Source organism: Callionymus lyra, chromosome 3 (genome assembly GCF_982586985.1).
Source record: "Callionymus lyra chromosome 3, fCalLyr1.hap1.1, whole genome shotgun sequence".
Lineage (NCBI taxonomy): Eukaryota > Metazoa > Chordata > Actinopteri > Syngnathiformes > Callionymidae > Callionymus > Callionymus lyra.
In genome coordinates this window covers 23,649,893-23,668,525 of record NC_141820.1, presented here as the reverse complement: position 1 = coordinate 23,668,525, position 18,633 = coordinate 23,649,893, and the positions used below count along the sequence as shown (strand labels likewise).

The window sequence follows — 18,633 nt, the reverse complement described above, 5'->3', positions numbered from 1 at the left end:
GATATCGTGACCTAGAACTACCTCAGTGATTAACGTTAGACAATAGAAGGTATAAAAGAACGAATCCTCAAACACTCCACGTTAAGATGGGAGCAGATCATGATGTTAATCTCTATACTATGATAAGTACACAGCATTTTTTCAGAACAATGGATGCCAGAATGTAGACCTTCTTTGCACTTTTACATTGTTCTTTATTCTTCTGTTCTTCTTTTTTTTGTTGTACATGGATTTGACTCCTGGTGCTTTTGACATTTGCCGTTCTTGTGAACTCATTTTGTTACTTTGTGAACTTGTTTTGGTTCGCATTAGCTGTGTCATGATTTGTTAACCTTTAGGGTCTCTGTGCTTAGCGTGTGAACACTTTAGTGAACTTTTACAGAGTTGTTCGTCTGCATACTTTAAACCATTTATTTTAATTGTACTGAAGTCTATGCAAATTTCTTTCACAACATTCGCTATAAGCTCATATAGAAAAATTCTTGTTGTGAAATGATGACAAGATCATTTTTGTAATAAGCAGAGAAGCAATATGTGGTAATAATTTAGATAACATCATGACATGAGTAAATAAAATGACACAGTTATTTTCTAAATGACAATTTCAAATGCGATATAGTGACGATATAATGGTAATTTTTGAAGTCAGGGTGTCAAGGTTATTTAGTTTTATATATTTTAGTTCATTAAACTTGTACATAACTGTCAATGAATGAACCAAATAAAATAAAGGCTATTCAATCAATATCAGTATTTACAGAAACAGACGTGCAAAATCAAGTTAATTGTACAGGTAACACAGACAACTGTTAAAAATAAAGTCTCCATTAAAACATTTATAAATATATATAACTGTAATGACCATTAAACTAATCACTTTCTTTGGATCTTTTAATATCAACATACTTTAAATCTGATTCTAAATCTGAATTTTATACATCAGAAAATCCAAAAATCCCAATAATTGTTGGAATTTTGTGAGAAGACTTTCTGGTCTTTTTTTTAGTCAAAGATTGTCATCTGACTGATAAATGTGCCACGCTAAATGAGTTTAATGATGGCGAAAGTAATTGATAAATGAACATTCTACACTCTCAGAATCAGGTTGTAGGAAGCAACACAGCGCCAATGTTGCTGCCCAAGAAGTTTCAAGTGATTTGGATTTTTTTTCCAAATAGGACACAATGGCTGGAGTTAGTTACACTTTTCTTGAAGTAACAAAAGGTGTACCTCGAGGGTCATTCCTAGGACCCATTTTGTTTACAATCCTCAACAAACTGTGGGCAAACTTGTATAGTGCCACCATTGCTATGCTGAGGATACTGTCATTTATTGTTCTTCACATTCAATCGATCAAGCATTCACATTTTGCAATTTAGCTTTGAGAAAATGTAAAATAAGCTGGAGAAATTGAAACTGTTTTTAATTCAGGAAAATCCAAAAAAATGATGATAATGAACTCGTCTGTTCCGGAGGAAAAAAACAAACATTTCTTTCAAAGACCATGTTGGAATTTTGGTGGTAAAGCTGTTTTTTTTAATAGTCTTCTTTCTGCCCCAGAGCTCGGAAGGTCCTGATATCAGGGACATTCTTACCAATAGGCTGTAGCTGCCTCACACACTAATGTGAACTGTAAGCCAAAGCTTCCCTGTCCTCTCTGTCTGTTAGATGCTACCCACACTGGATGACTCTGGTGTATAAGGCTTTCCTTGGCCTGGTTCCTACCTATTTAGGCACTTTTCTTCAGCGAACCAGAAGCCATTAAGCCTTACTTTTCAATTATATTTTGAACATGTCTGCTCAACGCGTTCGGACAAAAATGGTTAAAAAAAATGTCTTTCTCTTCCCACAGCCTTGTTGAAATACTCTCTAAATTGAACTTAAATTACAAGGTTTTTTTTTTTACTGGGAGATTTCCTCTCTATCTTACAAGCAAGACAGAATTCACTGAAGAGTATGTTTGTTTTCAATTGTTACTGTGACCACAACTCATGCACTTTATATTCGTCTAGTTGCACTCTTGAATGTCAGTGTTTTTTTTTGTATTTGTTGCCTTCCTTTTTATTCCTTTATGTCACGTGCTACTTACTGCCTTTCTTGACTAAGTCGCTGTGAAAGCAGCCCCCTCTAGTGTCCAAATGTACACCTGCCTGGTCTTCAGTCTAACACGTTGCCACCTCATATTTTCATATTTTTCTTCCCCAAAACTTGTTATCAAATATGATTTTAGAAGTTGAATTAGCTATTTGGAAATCTTAAAATATATATTAAGATGCATTTATAAATTGGATAATTGATTAAATAATTTTGTCTAGAAAAGATGAAAAAAATCTGGGATTTCGTTCTTCAACTGGTTATAACAACACAAGGTGGCGACAAACATCTACTAGATACATGTTTTTTACAAGCGTCGTGTGGGTTTTTTTTTAATCTTCCAGCAAGATTCGTTTCGTTCTTTTAAGAAAGGGTTAAATCAGTTACTGGATCTGTAAAATGAAAAAGAAAATGCTGGACTTCTGTAACTCGAGTTTTCCAAATGTGTAGAATAATATATAAAGATATATCTTAACTTAACTTGATCCACACTACCTAATCACATTACACAAAGTATAATAATGTTTAAAAAATGGATAAAATCGAATAAAAAACAGGAGGTGAAGACCAATAAAGTACTTTTGAACAGCTGACAAGCTGGCGATCATTGTCCTTTACATGTATCAAAAATACATGCCTCACATGTATGAAAAATGTCATGGCTGGGAACTGAGGCACCGAACTGAGTTATGTAATAAATAAGAATTAAAAAAACGCCATGTTTTTTGGTTTTTATATCTCTTGGTCTTGTTCTTGTCGTACATGCCCTTTATGTTGTAAGAAAGCCAAATCTAAACAATAGGACAATCATTATATTTACTGTCAATAACAATGGAAATGTCACATTAATTATCTTTATTCACAATTGTGAGCTACGTCTGACTCATCGTTAACAAAAGAGATGGCCAACTAGAAAAGCACTAAGAGAACGCAGACGTCCACCAAGCAGCTTAGTTCTCCCTCTGAAGGGATCCCAGCCATTGTTGTGTCATTTGAAAAAAATATTCTTGACGACCAGTCGGTCTCAGCTGAGATTCTCAACACGCCAGAAAGACTTTTAGATGGAGATCAATCATTTTCGAGCGGACTTCTTTGGTAACTTTAAAACAATGTGGACTAAAGAACAACACAATTAGGTAACAAGGAGGTATTTTATTAATTCTGATCACGATGCCGCAGATCTCTCTTGTCTGGGAATCTTCAAAAGATTCCTAGATCCAGACGGTGATGCAAGCGTTGATCATATCTTCCGAAATATTATATGATTAAAATTATTTTTCAATTGTATTAACACCTGTTACACAAACACATAGATGGACACACATGTAGATAAGTCAGGAATAACAGTCACTAAACATTTTGTGGTTCAAACAATAACATTTAGCCACTAAGAAGCTCCAAAAAAAAGTTTTTTCCAAATGAGAATAAACATTGTGTTTGGTGAATATAACAGCTTGGCTACTAGTTAATATCATAACCTGCTGTAAGCCAATAAGATCACAGTAGAATCTGGGATATTCAGTCCTCTAAAGTTTAGCTTGGACTGCAATAAAACACATTTGCTGTGGCTGAAAACTCTGAGCTACAGCAGCTAGTTGTTGATTATTGTTCTTTGCCACTAACTTTTCTCACGTTCGATTTTCTTTATTCAACAGCAGATGTCCAGGGGGCCAAATCTGGCCCGCCAAGTCATTTAATGTGGCCCACTGGACGATTGGCTCCAAATCAAAGTGGATAAAAGTTGATATCGTGACCTAGAACTACCTCAGTGATTAACGTTCTGATGACTCGCTGTGACAAGATGACAATAGAAGGTATAAAAGAACGAATCCTCAAACACTCCACGTTAAGATGGGAGCAGATCATGATGTTAATCTCTATACTATGATAAGTACACAGCATTTTTTCAGAACAATGGATGCCAGAATGTAGACCTTCTTTGCACTTTTACATTGTTCCTTCTTTGTCTGTTATTTTTTTTTTTTGTACATGGATTTGACTCCTGGTACTTTTGACATTTGCCGTTCTTGTGAACTCATTTTGTTACTTTGTGAACTTGTTTTGGTTCGCATTAGCTGTGTCATGATTTGTTAACCTTTAGGGTCTCTGTGCTTAGCGTGTGAACACTTTAATGAACTTTTACAGAGTTGTTCGTCTGCATACTTTAAACCATTTATTTTAATTGTACTGAAGTCTATGCACATTTCTTTCACAACATTCCCTATAAGCTCATATCGAAAAAGTCTCGTTGTGAAATGATGACAAGATCATTTTTGTAATAAGCAGAGAAGCAATATGTGGTAATAATTTAGATAACATCATGACATGAGTAAATAAAATGACATATAGTCATTTTCTAAATGACAAATTCAAATTAGATATAGTTACGATATAATGGTAATTGTTGATGTCAGGGTGTCAAGGTTATTTAGTTTTATATATTTTAGTTCATTAAATGTGTACATAACTGTCAATGAATGAACCAAATAAAATAAATTATATTCAATCAATATCAGTATTTACAGAAACAGACGTGCAAAATCGAGTTAATTGTACAGGTAACACAGACAACTGTTAAAAAAATTCTCCATAAAACATTTATAAATATATATAACTGTAATGACTATTAAACTAATCAGTTTCTCTGGATGTTTTAATATCAACATACTTTAAATCTGATTCTAAATCGGAATTTTATACATCAGAAAATCCAATAATTGTTGGGATTTTGTGAGAAGAGTTTCTGGTGCTTCTTTTAGTGAACCATCTTTTTGGTCTAACTCCATACGAAAGCTGAGGTGGAGAAAAGCTCATCTTTGCCTTAGTTTTAACCATTATCGAAATCTTAGTTTGAGGTTGTTGAAGTTAAAGTTAAAGTTATCTAGGCATAACTTCGGATTCTACTAATGGTGTGAAGTCCTCTCAAATTGCCAAGCTGATGTAGTTTAGTTTTGAAAGAAGCAATTTACCTGATTTATCCTTATTCAATGAAGCAATATCATGTTGCTCTTTGTGTCTTTATGTTCTAAAACGTAGCCTGGTTTGTGGCAGGCTAGCTCTACAGTATGTATCACCATGGGAACCTATTGACGAGGGTTAGATAACATCCTGATACAAGTTTTTGTTTTTCTATCTTGTACATGTGAGGTTGATCACCTCACAGAAATTCAAAGTAGGTATGTTCGTTCCATGGATAATTAGAGACACTTTTCACAATTACTATGACATTTGTGTAATGAGCATCAGAGTCGCATCATTCGAGAGAAACTATTCTTGATCTTTCCATAGAAGTGATACCGGTTCATGGAAGATTAATAACAAAAACTCGCTGCCGAAACTCAGGGTTGGAAAACATTGGGTTATGGAAACACAAAACATATTTCCTAATAATAATAATCAGCTGTCGCACGGCATTGGGCGATGTTGGTGACTGTAATCGGTTTGGTGTGTCCTGTGCCGTCATCAGTCGTGGAGGGGTTTGTTTTGGCCGATTTCACATGCAGAATCGATCAGTTTCTGTTGGTCTCAATGGCCACTCTGATTAGTCAAGTGCTAGCTGAGCGCCACCCACTGTTACAGGGGAGCATCACATCTCGTGCACGTGTAGATCGTAGACTCCAGTCGGCGTCGGTTTGGTGTCTTCCGAGGCATTTTTTTGACTGACTCAGGGCGACAGTAGCTGACTGATCAGCAGTCGGGCTACTGCATTTCTGTCGGTGTCCTGGCCTTTAGAGGCACTTTCGCGTGTGAGAAAGCCGGTCAAACTACAATAAGTCAGACTCCAGATCCATGGTCTCCATCTCCTCTGTGTGTACTCAAGCCTCATTTCTACTACCATCCTGTTCCAGGATTCTGGCCCATATTTTTGACGGCTGTTATCATTCCTAGGTCTCCGAAATGAATTTCCCAGCATTCATTTTGACAGAAATCCCTGCTCAAGTAGTAAGATTCACCTACAAAGATCCAGATCAGACCAGGTTGGTGCCATGAGGTTGACCCAAGAATATTTCTCAGACGCTGCTCATGATCGTCATTGTCCTTTATCTTTCCACCAATTACTTTTCGGCTCGTCATTTGTCGTGACAACTCGCCTCACTCGCGTGAGGAGGAGTTGTTTACGCACATTTGGCTGGAGATGTTAATAGCCATTTAAATTTGGGCGTGACAAATTAAAAACGCAAGTGTGCATAACAGGTGTGTTATTAACGTACCAGCTTTAAATGGTCACTTCTCTTCAAATAACCTTGGATTATGTAACACACTATTTCTGCCTCTTACCGTCACTGTTATAATAACAATAATTTTCAATAGTTATTCGAATAAAAGAGGAAAATATGACACACACATACAAAACACTAAAAGTGACTAAAAGCAGCTCAAAGCTAAGATGAGGTCATATAAAATTGTAAAAATACAAACTAGGAAAAGAAACACATCTTGGGCTTAAATAGTGACCTGTGAACTTGACACAAAAGGCGTAAGGTAAATACCTTCTTTTTTAAGTCAATGAGTCCAAAAACAGATTTATTTATTAAAAAGTATTTTATTAGAAAGTGCTTTTTGTTGAGCATTTGAACATGAAAACAATAAATGATCAAAACAAGTCATAACAATGTCACATTATCACACTTTTCTCTTGTAAAACTGCAGATTCAGTTTCACATTGTTGTGCAGAAAAGTGTAGCAGGATAAAGAAAACACACATAAACACACTTGAGGAAAAGGGTTTTTTCTTCATTTCAAGTTCTTTTTGGGGTCATTTGTACACTCCTTCATTAAAAACTATAAACCATGTAAAATATTGCACTTCAAATTACTTCATGAACCTCAGTAAACTACAACATTACTTAGTCGGGCGCAATGATGCGGCTGCAACTTCAGGTGACGCTACAAAAAAAGAAAACCCATCATTTAAATTGATATTTAGAATGATTCCCTGAGATGTTTTTTTTTCAAGCTGAATAATTCAACATTTATCATTTTTTTCTGTGGACTTATCATTAAAAAATATTCATAAATACATCTTTAAAACACATAAAAAGTATTTACAATATGTACACTACAAGACACAAAGTTTTTTTTTGTGTTCAAATTTTTGTCTTTTAAACATTTGGCATGTCGATGGTTTCTTCTTCAAAGCTCATATCACTATCGTTGAAGGAGCTGTCCTCAATGTCGGAGTCCACTTGCCAGGCTGCGCCCGAAACTGGTTCCTCCTGGGTGGAGTCATGATAAATGTTAGTGTGACAAACATCTGACCACACCTGCTTGCATGTTGCTCCAAAACATTTCGTCTCTGTGTTGTTTTTTTTATTAATTGGCCACTTAGAGAACACACCTGGAAAATAATTGTGAGTTGATTGCTGCCTGTATTAACCTCTGCATCAATTAAGTCTCAGGTATTTGAGATTAAGCGCAAAAACGACACGTGCTGTACACCGAAAGGCGCCCTTTGAGACTAATAATAACCTTTTAAGTCATATATATTGTTTGAGTGCATGGTTGAGAGAGTGATAACTGGAAAAACCTTGGATTAAAAATATAGGGCAAAACATAACATTACATTAAGGTAAATTTCCTGATATTTATTTCAATTGACCACTTTTAGAGATGGAGACACTAGGAGAGAAGAAGACCTTTCAAAGCTACACAGCAAACCACGTTTTCCTTGTCATTTCAATATTCTGGAAGTTTACCTTCTTCTCTTTGATGTGCAAGATCTCCAATTCCGGTGTTCGATCTTTGGACTCCGTGTCAAGGAAGGCCACGTAATGGATCAGCGTTGTTAACCTGGAGATATAGAGGAAGCGACACGTTAGGTTTTAAATGGACTACCATCTATCGCGACTGCTCTATTACCTGTGGTAAAACATCCCGAAAAACTGGACAACGACCGACGTGGCAAAACCCACGATGAACATGAAAGAAATTGGTTCGAGTTGGATGTTTTCTCCCGTGTATTCCAGATCCAAGTTGACTTTAGGGATGTAGATGGGGGTGTCGAGGATCTGGAGGGTTAAAGTCGCTGCCAGCCACAGCCCGTTGATGAGGAAGAAGACGAAGGTGATCTGTGGATTTGTTAACATTTATTTGACGGTCACAGACCAGGGAAAGGTGAGGCTATGGAAACAAATTCTTCTGTCTTGAATCAGAGTAAGTATTTTGTCTTTTCACGATCCAAAAATAAACATTTAACCCTCAAATTAAATTAAATGTTTTCATACAACTCAAATATCAAGTCTTGTGTATTACCTTGTTTCTCAGTTCTTTCAGGTCACTAGCAATCGCTTCCTGCTGCGCCTTGTCATAATCAAGTGGTTTCAGATACTCTTCCTGCAGCTCCCTCCAGAAATTCTCTTCCTCCTGCACCAGGAAACCAAGCACATTCCGTTCAGCTCAGTTAATTGCAACAATCACCTCTGAGGGCACAACACAGGCCTGATTTGATTTATTGTCAAGTTAAAGTTGTCAAGTTTAATTTAAAAAAAACACTCTAACGAGGTCACGAAAATCTTCCTGAGAAATGACACGAACGCACCGGCTCAAGAAACTCCTCCTGCAGGTTCATGTCGTCAGAGTAGTTTTGTAAATCTGTGACCCAGCCTGGAAAAGAAGACACAGTGATTGAAACACATTTTTCTTATATACTGAACCACAACCAATGTCACTGTATTTCTACTGTGCACACATTTTAAAATGTTTAAATCAAGGTTAGGTGTAGGATTAGAGTTAGGGTCAGGGTTAGGGTCAGGGTTAGGGTCAGGGTCAGGGGAAGGGGAAGGGGAAGGGGAAGGGGAAGGGGAAGGGGAAGGGGAAGGGGAAGGGGAAGGGGAAGGGGAAGGGGAAGGGGAAGGGTCAGAGTCAGGGTCAGGGTCAGGGTCAGGGTCAGGGTTAGGGTTAGGGTTAGGGTTAGGGGTAGGGTAGGGGTAGGGTTAGAATTAGGGTTAGGGTTAGGGTTAGGGTTAGGGTTAGGGTTAGGGTCAGGGTCAGGGTCAGGGTTAGGGGAAGGGGTAGGGGAAGGGTTAGTAATCGTACTGAAAGATAAATAGGGACCTACAGTGGACAGGAAGGTTGACTGTTTTAACGTCCTCCCTGAAAATCAAAAAATGAAATTAAAAACTAAACTGTTTGGCTTTCAGTTTAATTTCGTCTATATACATATAAGAAAAAACAATACCATTGCTCTGTGTCTTGCGGGATATCTTCATCTTCAACGATTGTGTTCAGTGGTCCGGGAATCTGCTGCTGTGGCTCTTGGATCAGGTTTTCTTGGGTCACGACGGCCTGGGTTAAAGGTTCCGTGGAGGGTTTCTTGCAACATTTAAACCACGCGCAAAACTTTGACAGATGTTTTTTGGCTGTGAATATAAGACATGATACAATTAGCTACCATGTACATTTTTGCAACCCTTAAGATACAATTGTAATTACTCTTCTCTGAGGTGGTTAGTTTTTTGTCTTCTTGGGGAGTGGGAGCACCACTTGCTGGTTTTGTCTCCCTAGTCCCCCAGGATACATTGTTCATGTTGCACATGGAGTAGATGATCAGCAGCATGTAGGCGCTTGGGATGCAGATGATGTACAATAACCCGTAGAAGACCAAGTGAAATTCCTGCGGATGCATCATGGCTGTGAAGATATAGATGGCAGCCATGCCCAGGACGAAGATGCTGCTGGGGGTGAGGATGGTTTGGTCCTTAATCATGGCACCTGAAAGTAGATCGTAGAATTATTGTGAGGACGAGTGTGTTGGAATACAGAAAGATTATCATCTATCCAGTTTATGGCAGATCATATGTGGTAACGTAGTTAAAAGGGAAGGAAGGTGATCTTGAAAATTGGTTTAAATCTTGAACATTTTGAATTTCAAAACCAGTCCAGAGCAGTTGATAAATAGTAACTATCATGTAGGAGGAGTTTTCCTTCTCCCAAGAGACATAGTCTTGTTATTCCTAAAGTATATCACAGTGACTTTTTATTCTCTTGGTAGCTTGAAAGTGTTTCCTTAATGACACAGACAATATATCTAGTTGTAACTGTTGTACTTTTACGTTTTTCAACTTGACTTACCGATTATGGACATGGAGACCACCAACATGAGGAAAGAGTAGAGGACACTCAAGATGCCTGCGATTAAAATCTGTGTGTCAGACTTTAGCTTGAAGCAGAGGATCAAGTAGATAGCAGGAGGTATCACTGCCAAGACTAGGGCCCAGCTAGCATCTATTTCCAAGACAAACCCAATACTCCCTAAGAAAAAAAAAAAGAAGAAGTTTTAATTGGCAAAGAAAATGTGTTTCTTATGAAGGGACTGTGTGTTCATTTTATCTCACCAGCAATCAAAAGGCAAATGGTTGCTGGTGCCAAAATAGCCGAGATGAGCATGAAGAGCTGGTAGAGCAGGAAGGGCTTGGAGATGGACGAGTTCCGCTTCGTGACAATTGTGCTGGCTCCAAGGATGTCCACGACGTTAGCCAGGGTGGACGGACCCCAACGCCGCCGCTGAAATATATCAAACATGTTACTTTTTGTTGCATCAAAAACAGCCAATTAAATATCCTTTTTGACATATTTAGGAAGAGTAGAAGATTTATATTTTACCCTTAACTACTGAACACCGAAAAGGTTTGAGTGAAAGACTACCTGGTTGTAGAGCTCTTTAAAGTCCTCAGGAGCGTTTGTGTAGGCATCAGAAGCAGCATTATACTCCACTCTCCAGCCCTGTTTCAGCAGCAGCGTGCACAGCCAGCGGTCCTCGCCTGTAATGTTCAGACCCATCAAACATTGTTGGGCACAAACACCTAAAGAGTCTTCTTAAGAGTCTAAGAGTTCTTTACCTTGATCGTACTGGATGTAGTGGCTAGCTTCCGTGGACTTTGTGGCATATCTCTTCATCACGTTGTCATCCATCAGAGCCTCAGCTCGGAACAGACTGAAGCAGCCGGGGCTGCAGAAAACGCAGCCGAACACATGCTCTGCTGTCTTCTGTAGCCAATGGCTGACCGCATATTCAAACTTCTGGAACCACACGGCAGGGCCTGCAGGAGAAATGATGCTCAAGTCAACACTTCTGTTATACATTTGTAACAACTACATGACTAGCTGAATGGATAGAGCTCCAGCTACTTATGTTTTTGTTGTGTGAAAAGAAATAAAGAAAAAGTCATTTAGGTAATTATTTCTTCTAGAAGACTTACTTCCAGACCTGTTGAGCTGACTTGATTCTATTAAACTATTTATTTACTTACCTATCTTATATGATAATTGCACTTTACTATCACTATTTATTTTAATTGTTTGTTTAAATATCCTGTCTCCTCGATATGAAGGATGTGCTCACCTGATCCTGTGGGGTGAATCCTGCCACATGCAGCTCCCACTCGTGGATACATCTTCAGCCGATCGATCAACAGCACGACAGCAGCAGGCTGGAAGTCAGTGTCTCCATCCAAGGCCAGCAGGTAGGTGTTGCACTTCTCTCTCTGGGAATACATGGTCAAAGCTCAAATGAGAGTTCATCCTTATATTTTTCAAAGAAAAAAAAGCATTTGATATACGTAAAATGAATATTTTCATATAGTCAATAGTCAATATCAAATATTTATTATAGTAATACCTTCGCCTCTTCAGCCAGGTCCTGCTCGTTCTCTCCTTTGGTCAAACGCACAAAGTATTTGTTCATCAATTTCCAGCCGAAAAGATAGTAGAGATACATGATCTGGTAAAAAGGAAAGAGATAAAAAATAAATTTTAAAATGTAAAATCCTTTGGAAGTAAGCCAGCATGTGTGTGCGAAATTCCCACCTGTGACCATCTCTTCTTGTGTCTGATAAGACTTTTGTCCTTAAAATGAACTAAGATCTTATTCCCATGAGGCATCTGGATAACAAGACGACCGCCGTACGGTGTCCTCACTAGCACCTGGTCTGGGATCTGCTGCTGCTTTCTGAAGAAGTCTCTATCTATGTTGGTGAAGATGCTGGAGGAGACAGAATGAGTTGTGTGAATAAATTGGAGGATTGAAGAGAAGGAGCTTCAGTGGTTCCGTAAAAGGACTAGGAACACTTTGACATTTATTTTTCCCTTAAACAGACACTTTCTGCCTTTAAAACATGTGTGTTTTGTATCCAGTTGAGTCTTTCCTTTGTCAATGATTACTAATGGAGGATAATTCCTACTATTATTTTACCTGGTCACCTTGATTGAGCATGTGAATTGCATTTTTTTTAAGAATTACTCCAATAAATCTATTTTGGATTCTCCAATAATCCAGTACTACGTGTATTGATTCCTCATTTCAAACCATTTTAAGATGAACAATCCCTTTATACATGAAATAGTTGAATGTGACCACTTAATCTGAAGGTGTTGAAAGATAAACATTGGGTTTATGTTCGTGGAGGGAGCATGAGACAAACTTTAGATGGGTTTTTACCGGTAAACTTCAACGAAAACCTTCGCCAGGTTCCTAGCATATTCGTTGAGGGCCCGTCCTTCATGTCCTTCAATGTCGCTGAAAGCATCATCAAAGTAGATATGTGCTTCAAAAGTAAAGTCATGGTGGCGTTTTTCTTCAATGGGTCTGTATTTGTCCAATCTGGAAACCAAGAAGATGAGTATAAATTATGAAGCGATAATGATATATGATATATTTATTTTTTAAATTCTTAATATAAAGTAAAATACTAAAATGGAAGATAGAAACAGATTAGTATCAAATAGAATAAAATGTTGGGAAAATATAATTATTTCAATAGTGTAGATAATTAAATTCATAAAAATACATCTGGGAAAACAGATCATGGGTTAGAATTTTGGGTTAATAATAAATCTATCTTTACCCAATCAAAATAGTGCAATTGATCCTCTCACCTGAATATTGAAATAATAATGTTCAACATCTCGTCGTAGGTCTCGTGCCACATGGTTGCACACAGATACAACATAACTGGTCCATCGTTACGGAATCTGCAGGAGACGTACATTCTGTTAGCTGGCATTTCCAAATTCAAAACATTTATTCCTTGATTTGTTTCGTGACGTACTTCTTCTGACGGTCTTTGGTCTGGATGTTGAAACGAGTGTTTAGGAGAAGGGATTGTTCTATGAAGGCACCTTCATACAGTCTCCTGACAAAAAGGTCTTGGGTTCTCTGAATACGGTTAAGGTTGATGAACCACAAGTGGACAGTTGCCAGTACGAGTCCGAGCCACCAGGACACTGCCGACCCTGTAAAGTGAACGTTTGAGTTAAACGGGACTGACAGACATCTTCACCAACATAATAATTGTCAACCAACGGTTCGTGAAACATCATGATTCCAAACCAGTTTTGCCTAAAAACAAGTCTGTCGAGAAAAACCTGATATTTACGCTGAGGCGCTAAATTTAGTTAAAGCTGAAGAAGGATAACGTTTTTAAAATCTTCCTAAAACCTGAATCCACATGAAACACATCTGTTTTTTTTCCATTCATTGAACGTGTTATAATCTCTGTATTTGTTTTTGGCAAGTACAACCCTCCTTAGTGATAGTAATTATGGTTAATTGTATGGACAATAGAGCTACTTAATCTGCTTTTATTTAGGGCTGGGTTTTCCTCTTCTCAAATTAAATCGTAGGGAGATGACTCTTTCAATTAAAAGGTATTTAAATTAATCATAACAAAATAATGTTAACAGTAACGAAACCTAGGATTGGGATAATTAGCTAGAGTTAGTGTATTGTATCCAAAGCAGGTTTTCGTGGTAGATCGTGTAAGTGACTAGATTGACAGAAAACAGATCACGTGGAAAAATACAGACAAATACTGAGTATGTTTACCTGTCAGTACTCCGATGTCGAACATCTTGGACATGTCCAGGAAACACAGAGTGTGTGTCACATCGTAAACCAGATGAGGGAACATGCTTCCGCTCAGGCTCTGGTTTCTGGGGTAGACGACATCATAGCAGTAGCCAGTGAAGTTGATCTGAGTCCCGTTGAGGCTTGCTCTGTGGTCGTAGTAGAAGACAATAACTGGGACCACCAGCAGGGCCATGACTGACAGGGAGGCGAAGTACAGTGGCAGGACGAAGCATCGGCGTAGAACGTGCATCTTACAGGCCACCAGCGAGAACCAATGGCACAGCGCAGAGGAGATGAGCTGCACTCCGATGATGATAGCTATGATCTTGGTCTCTCGACGAGAGATGGACGTCACGACATCCCAGTCCAGTTTTGACAAAGGTACATAGGCGCCGAGCACGCTGGCGGTCACTGCGATTCTGAGCAGGCTGGAGAGCATGTTGAGGATGTTCTCACATTTGGTCACGTCTTTGCAAATCTTCTTGAGGATGACAGAACGACTGTTCTCACTGATCAGTCGGAAGTAGTTCTCCCACCAGTTGAAGGAGATCAGGAAGCAAGATCCAACAGCCAGACCGATCCATATTAGCATCTTAGTATTGGTTGGATCTTTGGTGATGTACAGGACGAGGAAAAGGACGAAGCCCAGTAGCAGAAGGCCTACTGAGGTGATAGAAGGCACCAGGTAGCGGTTCGTCTCCTTGGCCGAGCACTGAGAGATGACCTGTAGGAGTGCAGAGAGGATCCCTACACCATTCAGGATGGTTACGTTGGTCACAATGTCAAAGTGTGGCATGGCCACGATGGTGAGAATCGCTGCTCCCAGAGACACCAAAAACTCAAAGAACAGAACCTGGAGAAGAAGTAAGAATATGAGAAATGAGGCATATAGTGGGGTTTTTGGCATAAAAGTGTAAAATGTCTCACAAAGGCGATTGTTGCTTTGTCGGGTAGCTTGGAGGTTTTGTAGCAGGCCTTCCACATGCTTTTGAGGAAGAGAAGGACACTTGAGGTAATGAGAGCACAGGCAATACACAAGTACACCACAGGTTTTTCTTCAGCCACAATGATCTTTGTCCCATCATGTGCTAATGTGATGAGAAGGAGGAATGATGTCTGGAAAAGAAGAAAAAACAGTAATTACAGACATGAAGGTTCTCAATGTAACAAAAAAAGTTTTATCTGCGCTGGCCTGGGCGGTGCAATAACAGTGGGTGTGTCAAGTTTAGGGGAAAAAAAGACAAGAAAGAACATTCTCATCTAACACAATTAATAATTAAGTGGTGGTTGGTCATCATAAGCTGTCATTATCACTATGTTTTCGAAAGATCCCTTTAAATTAAAAATAAAACTTTTTTAAAAAGTCAGCATTCATGAGTTTAAATACTAAAAGTTCCAGCTAGAAGTTGGTGCATTAACAAAGAAAGTCAGGAATTAAATAATAACATTATTTATGAACACTATTTGTGAAATTAGTAACAACCAAATAACCATCGCTGGATTCTAAAATATTGATATCTTTCAAACCAGACCTTCTCAGAGAGCAGAAAATATAGGTAAGTGTAGAATAGAACAAAAAAAAAAAAAAAAAACAGTATCGATATTTATTTATCTACTAAAATGGGTGGTCCTATATTTTTCACCCATTGTATATATACAAAAAAGCAAAACATTTTTTTTTTTATAAAAAAACAATACATGAAAAACAATAAATGTGAATAAAGGAAATGAAAAAGAAAAAAGGATCATGACATTAAATGACAGATCAAATAATTAAACAAAAGTCCTACCTTGCTACAGAGTGCCAGTCCAAACACTATCACCCCAACAAATATCATAGAGATTATTTTCATAAGTTTGATAAGTTTCCATGGTGTTTGTTCGTCTTCAATGATCGGGACTTCCCGACAAGTGTCCCAGGGCCTCCTGTGATAATGAACAGAATTTTGAAAACAGTTATAATATTAATAATAATAATAATAATGTTAATTGGGAGCATTAACAATAAAAGTACAACACATTTACTTAGAAATCCTTGATTTATTGTTATTAATCTAATTCAATTATTTAGATTAGACTTTGATGTAATAAAGATATATTTTCTATTCCTGTCCCAAAATAATGGAAATATTATTATTAATGAGAAATAAATACATAGACAGCTGTTTCAAAAGACATGGTAAAAGAAAAAAAACTAGGTATATAGAATATATATAGAACATATATTTCAAATCATAATATCATACTCTATAACTGTCTATAACTGACACATATGAAGGTCATCAAGCAGAGTTAAGATGAAATAATGAAAAGGAAAAATAAAAAAAACTTACTTTGGCATATCTTCGGACTCGTCCATGTTTGTTGTTTGAAGTGAAGTGTCTTGTCTTCTCCTGTTATAAAATGATTTATAGAAAAAGCTTTAAGACGCACCTGAGCTCTGAGGCCACTCCCAGGAGAAGCAGCTCACTCATTGGTTGACCACAAAGAATGAGCAGCTCAATTAAGATGCAATCTAGTGACTTCATCTAATTTCCTTTCACAAATCTGCATTTGATGAACATGATTATATAATTCAAATAAGTATTATTGATGTTATTGTATTATTATATAGTTAATTCATCCGTATGTTCTGATGCGACTTAACAGGTGTGAGCAGCCTTCTCTATTTTTTTTATCAGATTTGTGTCGTACCTTAACGTGATAATTCACCCAAAATTCAAATTTCACAAATGTTCTACTCACCCTCATGTGGACTAAGGGTTGGGATATTTTCAGAGTAATCTGTTTCTTTTATGAGTTATAGACAAAAATGTATGTCCATGCTAATTTAGTGACTAGTGTTCAAATTGTCATCGTCCTCATCTTTGTTAAACTTGGATAAGTAAGTAAGTAAGTAAGTAATTTGTATTTATATAGTGCTTTTTTTACCCTAATGTGGACCCTATCTGTGACAGATGCAAGCAACATCCTGCCACCCTTGGACACATGTAACAGGTCATGATGTTAGTCCTGACCTTACGCTTGGTATATTTGGGGTCGACAACAGTCCACTATGAGGTGGTAAATTCAGGATGGCGTTCTTGACTCCGATTCTTGCTCGAAGGCTTAGTTTACTGAACTGGACAAACTTAAATTAGAAAAACTCAGGCTTATTGTAAGAGGTTCCTTGGACAAATTTGATAAAATGTGGCTTCTGTTTTTTGGACTTTACAGCAGCTAGACTGTGATTCTCCCATCCTGGTATACCTACTCTGTAAAGAAGTATTATTTTTACAAGTCCATGGTTTTCCACATATGTGAATATTCCACTGTATTGATTTCATTTTTATTTTCTTTATTATTATTATTTTGGGGGTTTTTCTTCTTTCCTAATGATTTGTACTGTTATTTGTACACTTGTCTTTACTATTGTTTTGTATTTTTTTGTGAAAATAAAACAAAAAAATCTATAGATTATTGTGAACTTTGTATTTGACGTGATACATCAATCAATAAATATATTGTTAAAAAAACAGCAACATCCAAATACCTCCAGGGTGCTCATCTATAATTTCCATCTTCTATTGAAGCCTCGCCATTAGGGGTTGTTCCCAAAAAAAAGATCCAATACAAGATAGACGTTAAAATGTATGGAGGTATTTGGATGTTTTCAAGTGTGTCTTTTTGGTAAAAGATGAAGACGAAGACAACCGAGCTCCAGTTGTTACATTAAAATTAATATACATTTTTGTCTATGAAATTAAAAAGGAACAAATTACTCTGAAAATAATCCCAACCCTTAGTCAACATGAGGCTGAGTAGAAAATGAGTGAATTTGAATCAGTGGTGAACCTTCACTTTAAGTAGTGTCCCTATGGTGTGATACACACATGTATTCCAGTATGCTATGATACTTGAATGCATTTAAATTTCAAAATGGAGGAATTATTTTTCCTGTCCTTCAAGAAATTCTAAATGTTTTATTTTAATTAACTGGTTTTAGATATAAGCTCCTAATATTTTGAACTTCTGAATAAGAGGAGAAAGTTGGATTAAAGCAATTTTTGTTACAACTGTGACTGTAATTTAGTTTTACCCATTGTTTCTTCTTCTTTTTTAAATAATCACTTATACAAACCGAAACCAGGAAACCTTTTCGAGTTTCAATGCTGCTTGGATGTTTTTATTTTTATTATGAGTCATTAAAGGTTCCTAAACCAAACAGGTCACTATCGAAGGGTGAGGTCACTCAGGGAAGGAAGTTTCCCTTTGGTAGAGGAAAATATTTAATTGAATGAATAAAAGAATAATGATCATTTAAATAGGGCAATTAACTTTTATTTGTTTTATTGTAGTAAACATGTTACTCACAGAACCATAGCAGTTCTTTGTGAAGAAAACGTGACAAAATTCCACGTGGAAAATTATTTCCAACATCTTAAGCCAAGAAGAACCGTGGGCAAAAGGTTGAAGGTTTGTAACTTAAATTTAAAAATAGTAACATCATTAAAAAAATACCGTCAAGGAGGATGTGTTTAATTTCACGTGACTTCATCCTTATCAAGATTGTTTGTAGAATGAATCAGAAGATGAAGGTCATTATGATCAGTTTTTCCTTCCCGGAGGTCACGTGCGAAGCAGATATAAACAATAAATTACTTCTTCATCCAAAAGTGTCTTTATATAAATTGAAATATAGCTAAATTTTAACA

The 18,633-nt window shown here is 37.2% G+C and overlaps 1 protein-coding gene across 1 annotated transcript; it reads right to left on the bottom strand.

Moving 5' to 3' along the window:
• Positions 1–6,823: 6,823 nt before the first annotated feature.
• Positions 6,824–16,298, bottom strand: LOC148083920 (chitin synthase chs-2-like). The gene is made up of 22 exons (XM_087786054.1): positions 16,273–16,298; positions 15,730–15,865; positions 14,867–15,055; positions 13,916–14,792; positions 13,140–13,323; positions 12,967–13,062; positions 12,530–12,691; positions 11,899–12,073; positions 11,711–11,812; positions 11,435–11,576; positions 10,932–11,132; positions 10,738–10,853; positions 10,428–10,596; positions 10,165–10,344; positions 9,526–9,804; positions 9,272–9,452; positions 9,152–9,186; positions 8,633–8,697; positions 8,347–8,457; positions 7,954–8,162; positions 7,791–7,884; positions 6,824–7,310 (listed from the first exon to the last, which is right to left on the bottom strand). The coding sequence occupies exons 1-22, from the start codon at positions 16,296–16,298 to the stop codon at positions 7,197–7,199; spliced, it is 3,843 nt and encodes a 1,280-aa protein (XP_087642180.1). The 3' UTR covers positions 6,824–7,196.
• Between the last annotated feature and the right edge of the window lie 2,335 nt (positions 16,299–18,633).

Coding starts and splice junctions, on each gene's coding strand:
- LOC148083920 (XM_087786054.1), bottom strand. CDS start 16,298: ATGGACGAGTCCGAAGATATGCCAAA. Junction 13,063..13,139: donor ACCAAAGACCGTCAGAAGAA/GTACGTCACGAA, acceptor CGTCTCCTGCAG/ATTCCGTAACGATGGACCAG. Junction 10,597..10,737: donor TTAAAGAGCTCTACAACCAG/GTAGTCTTTCAC, acceptor GATATATTTCAG/CGGCGGCGTTGGGGTCCGTC.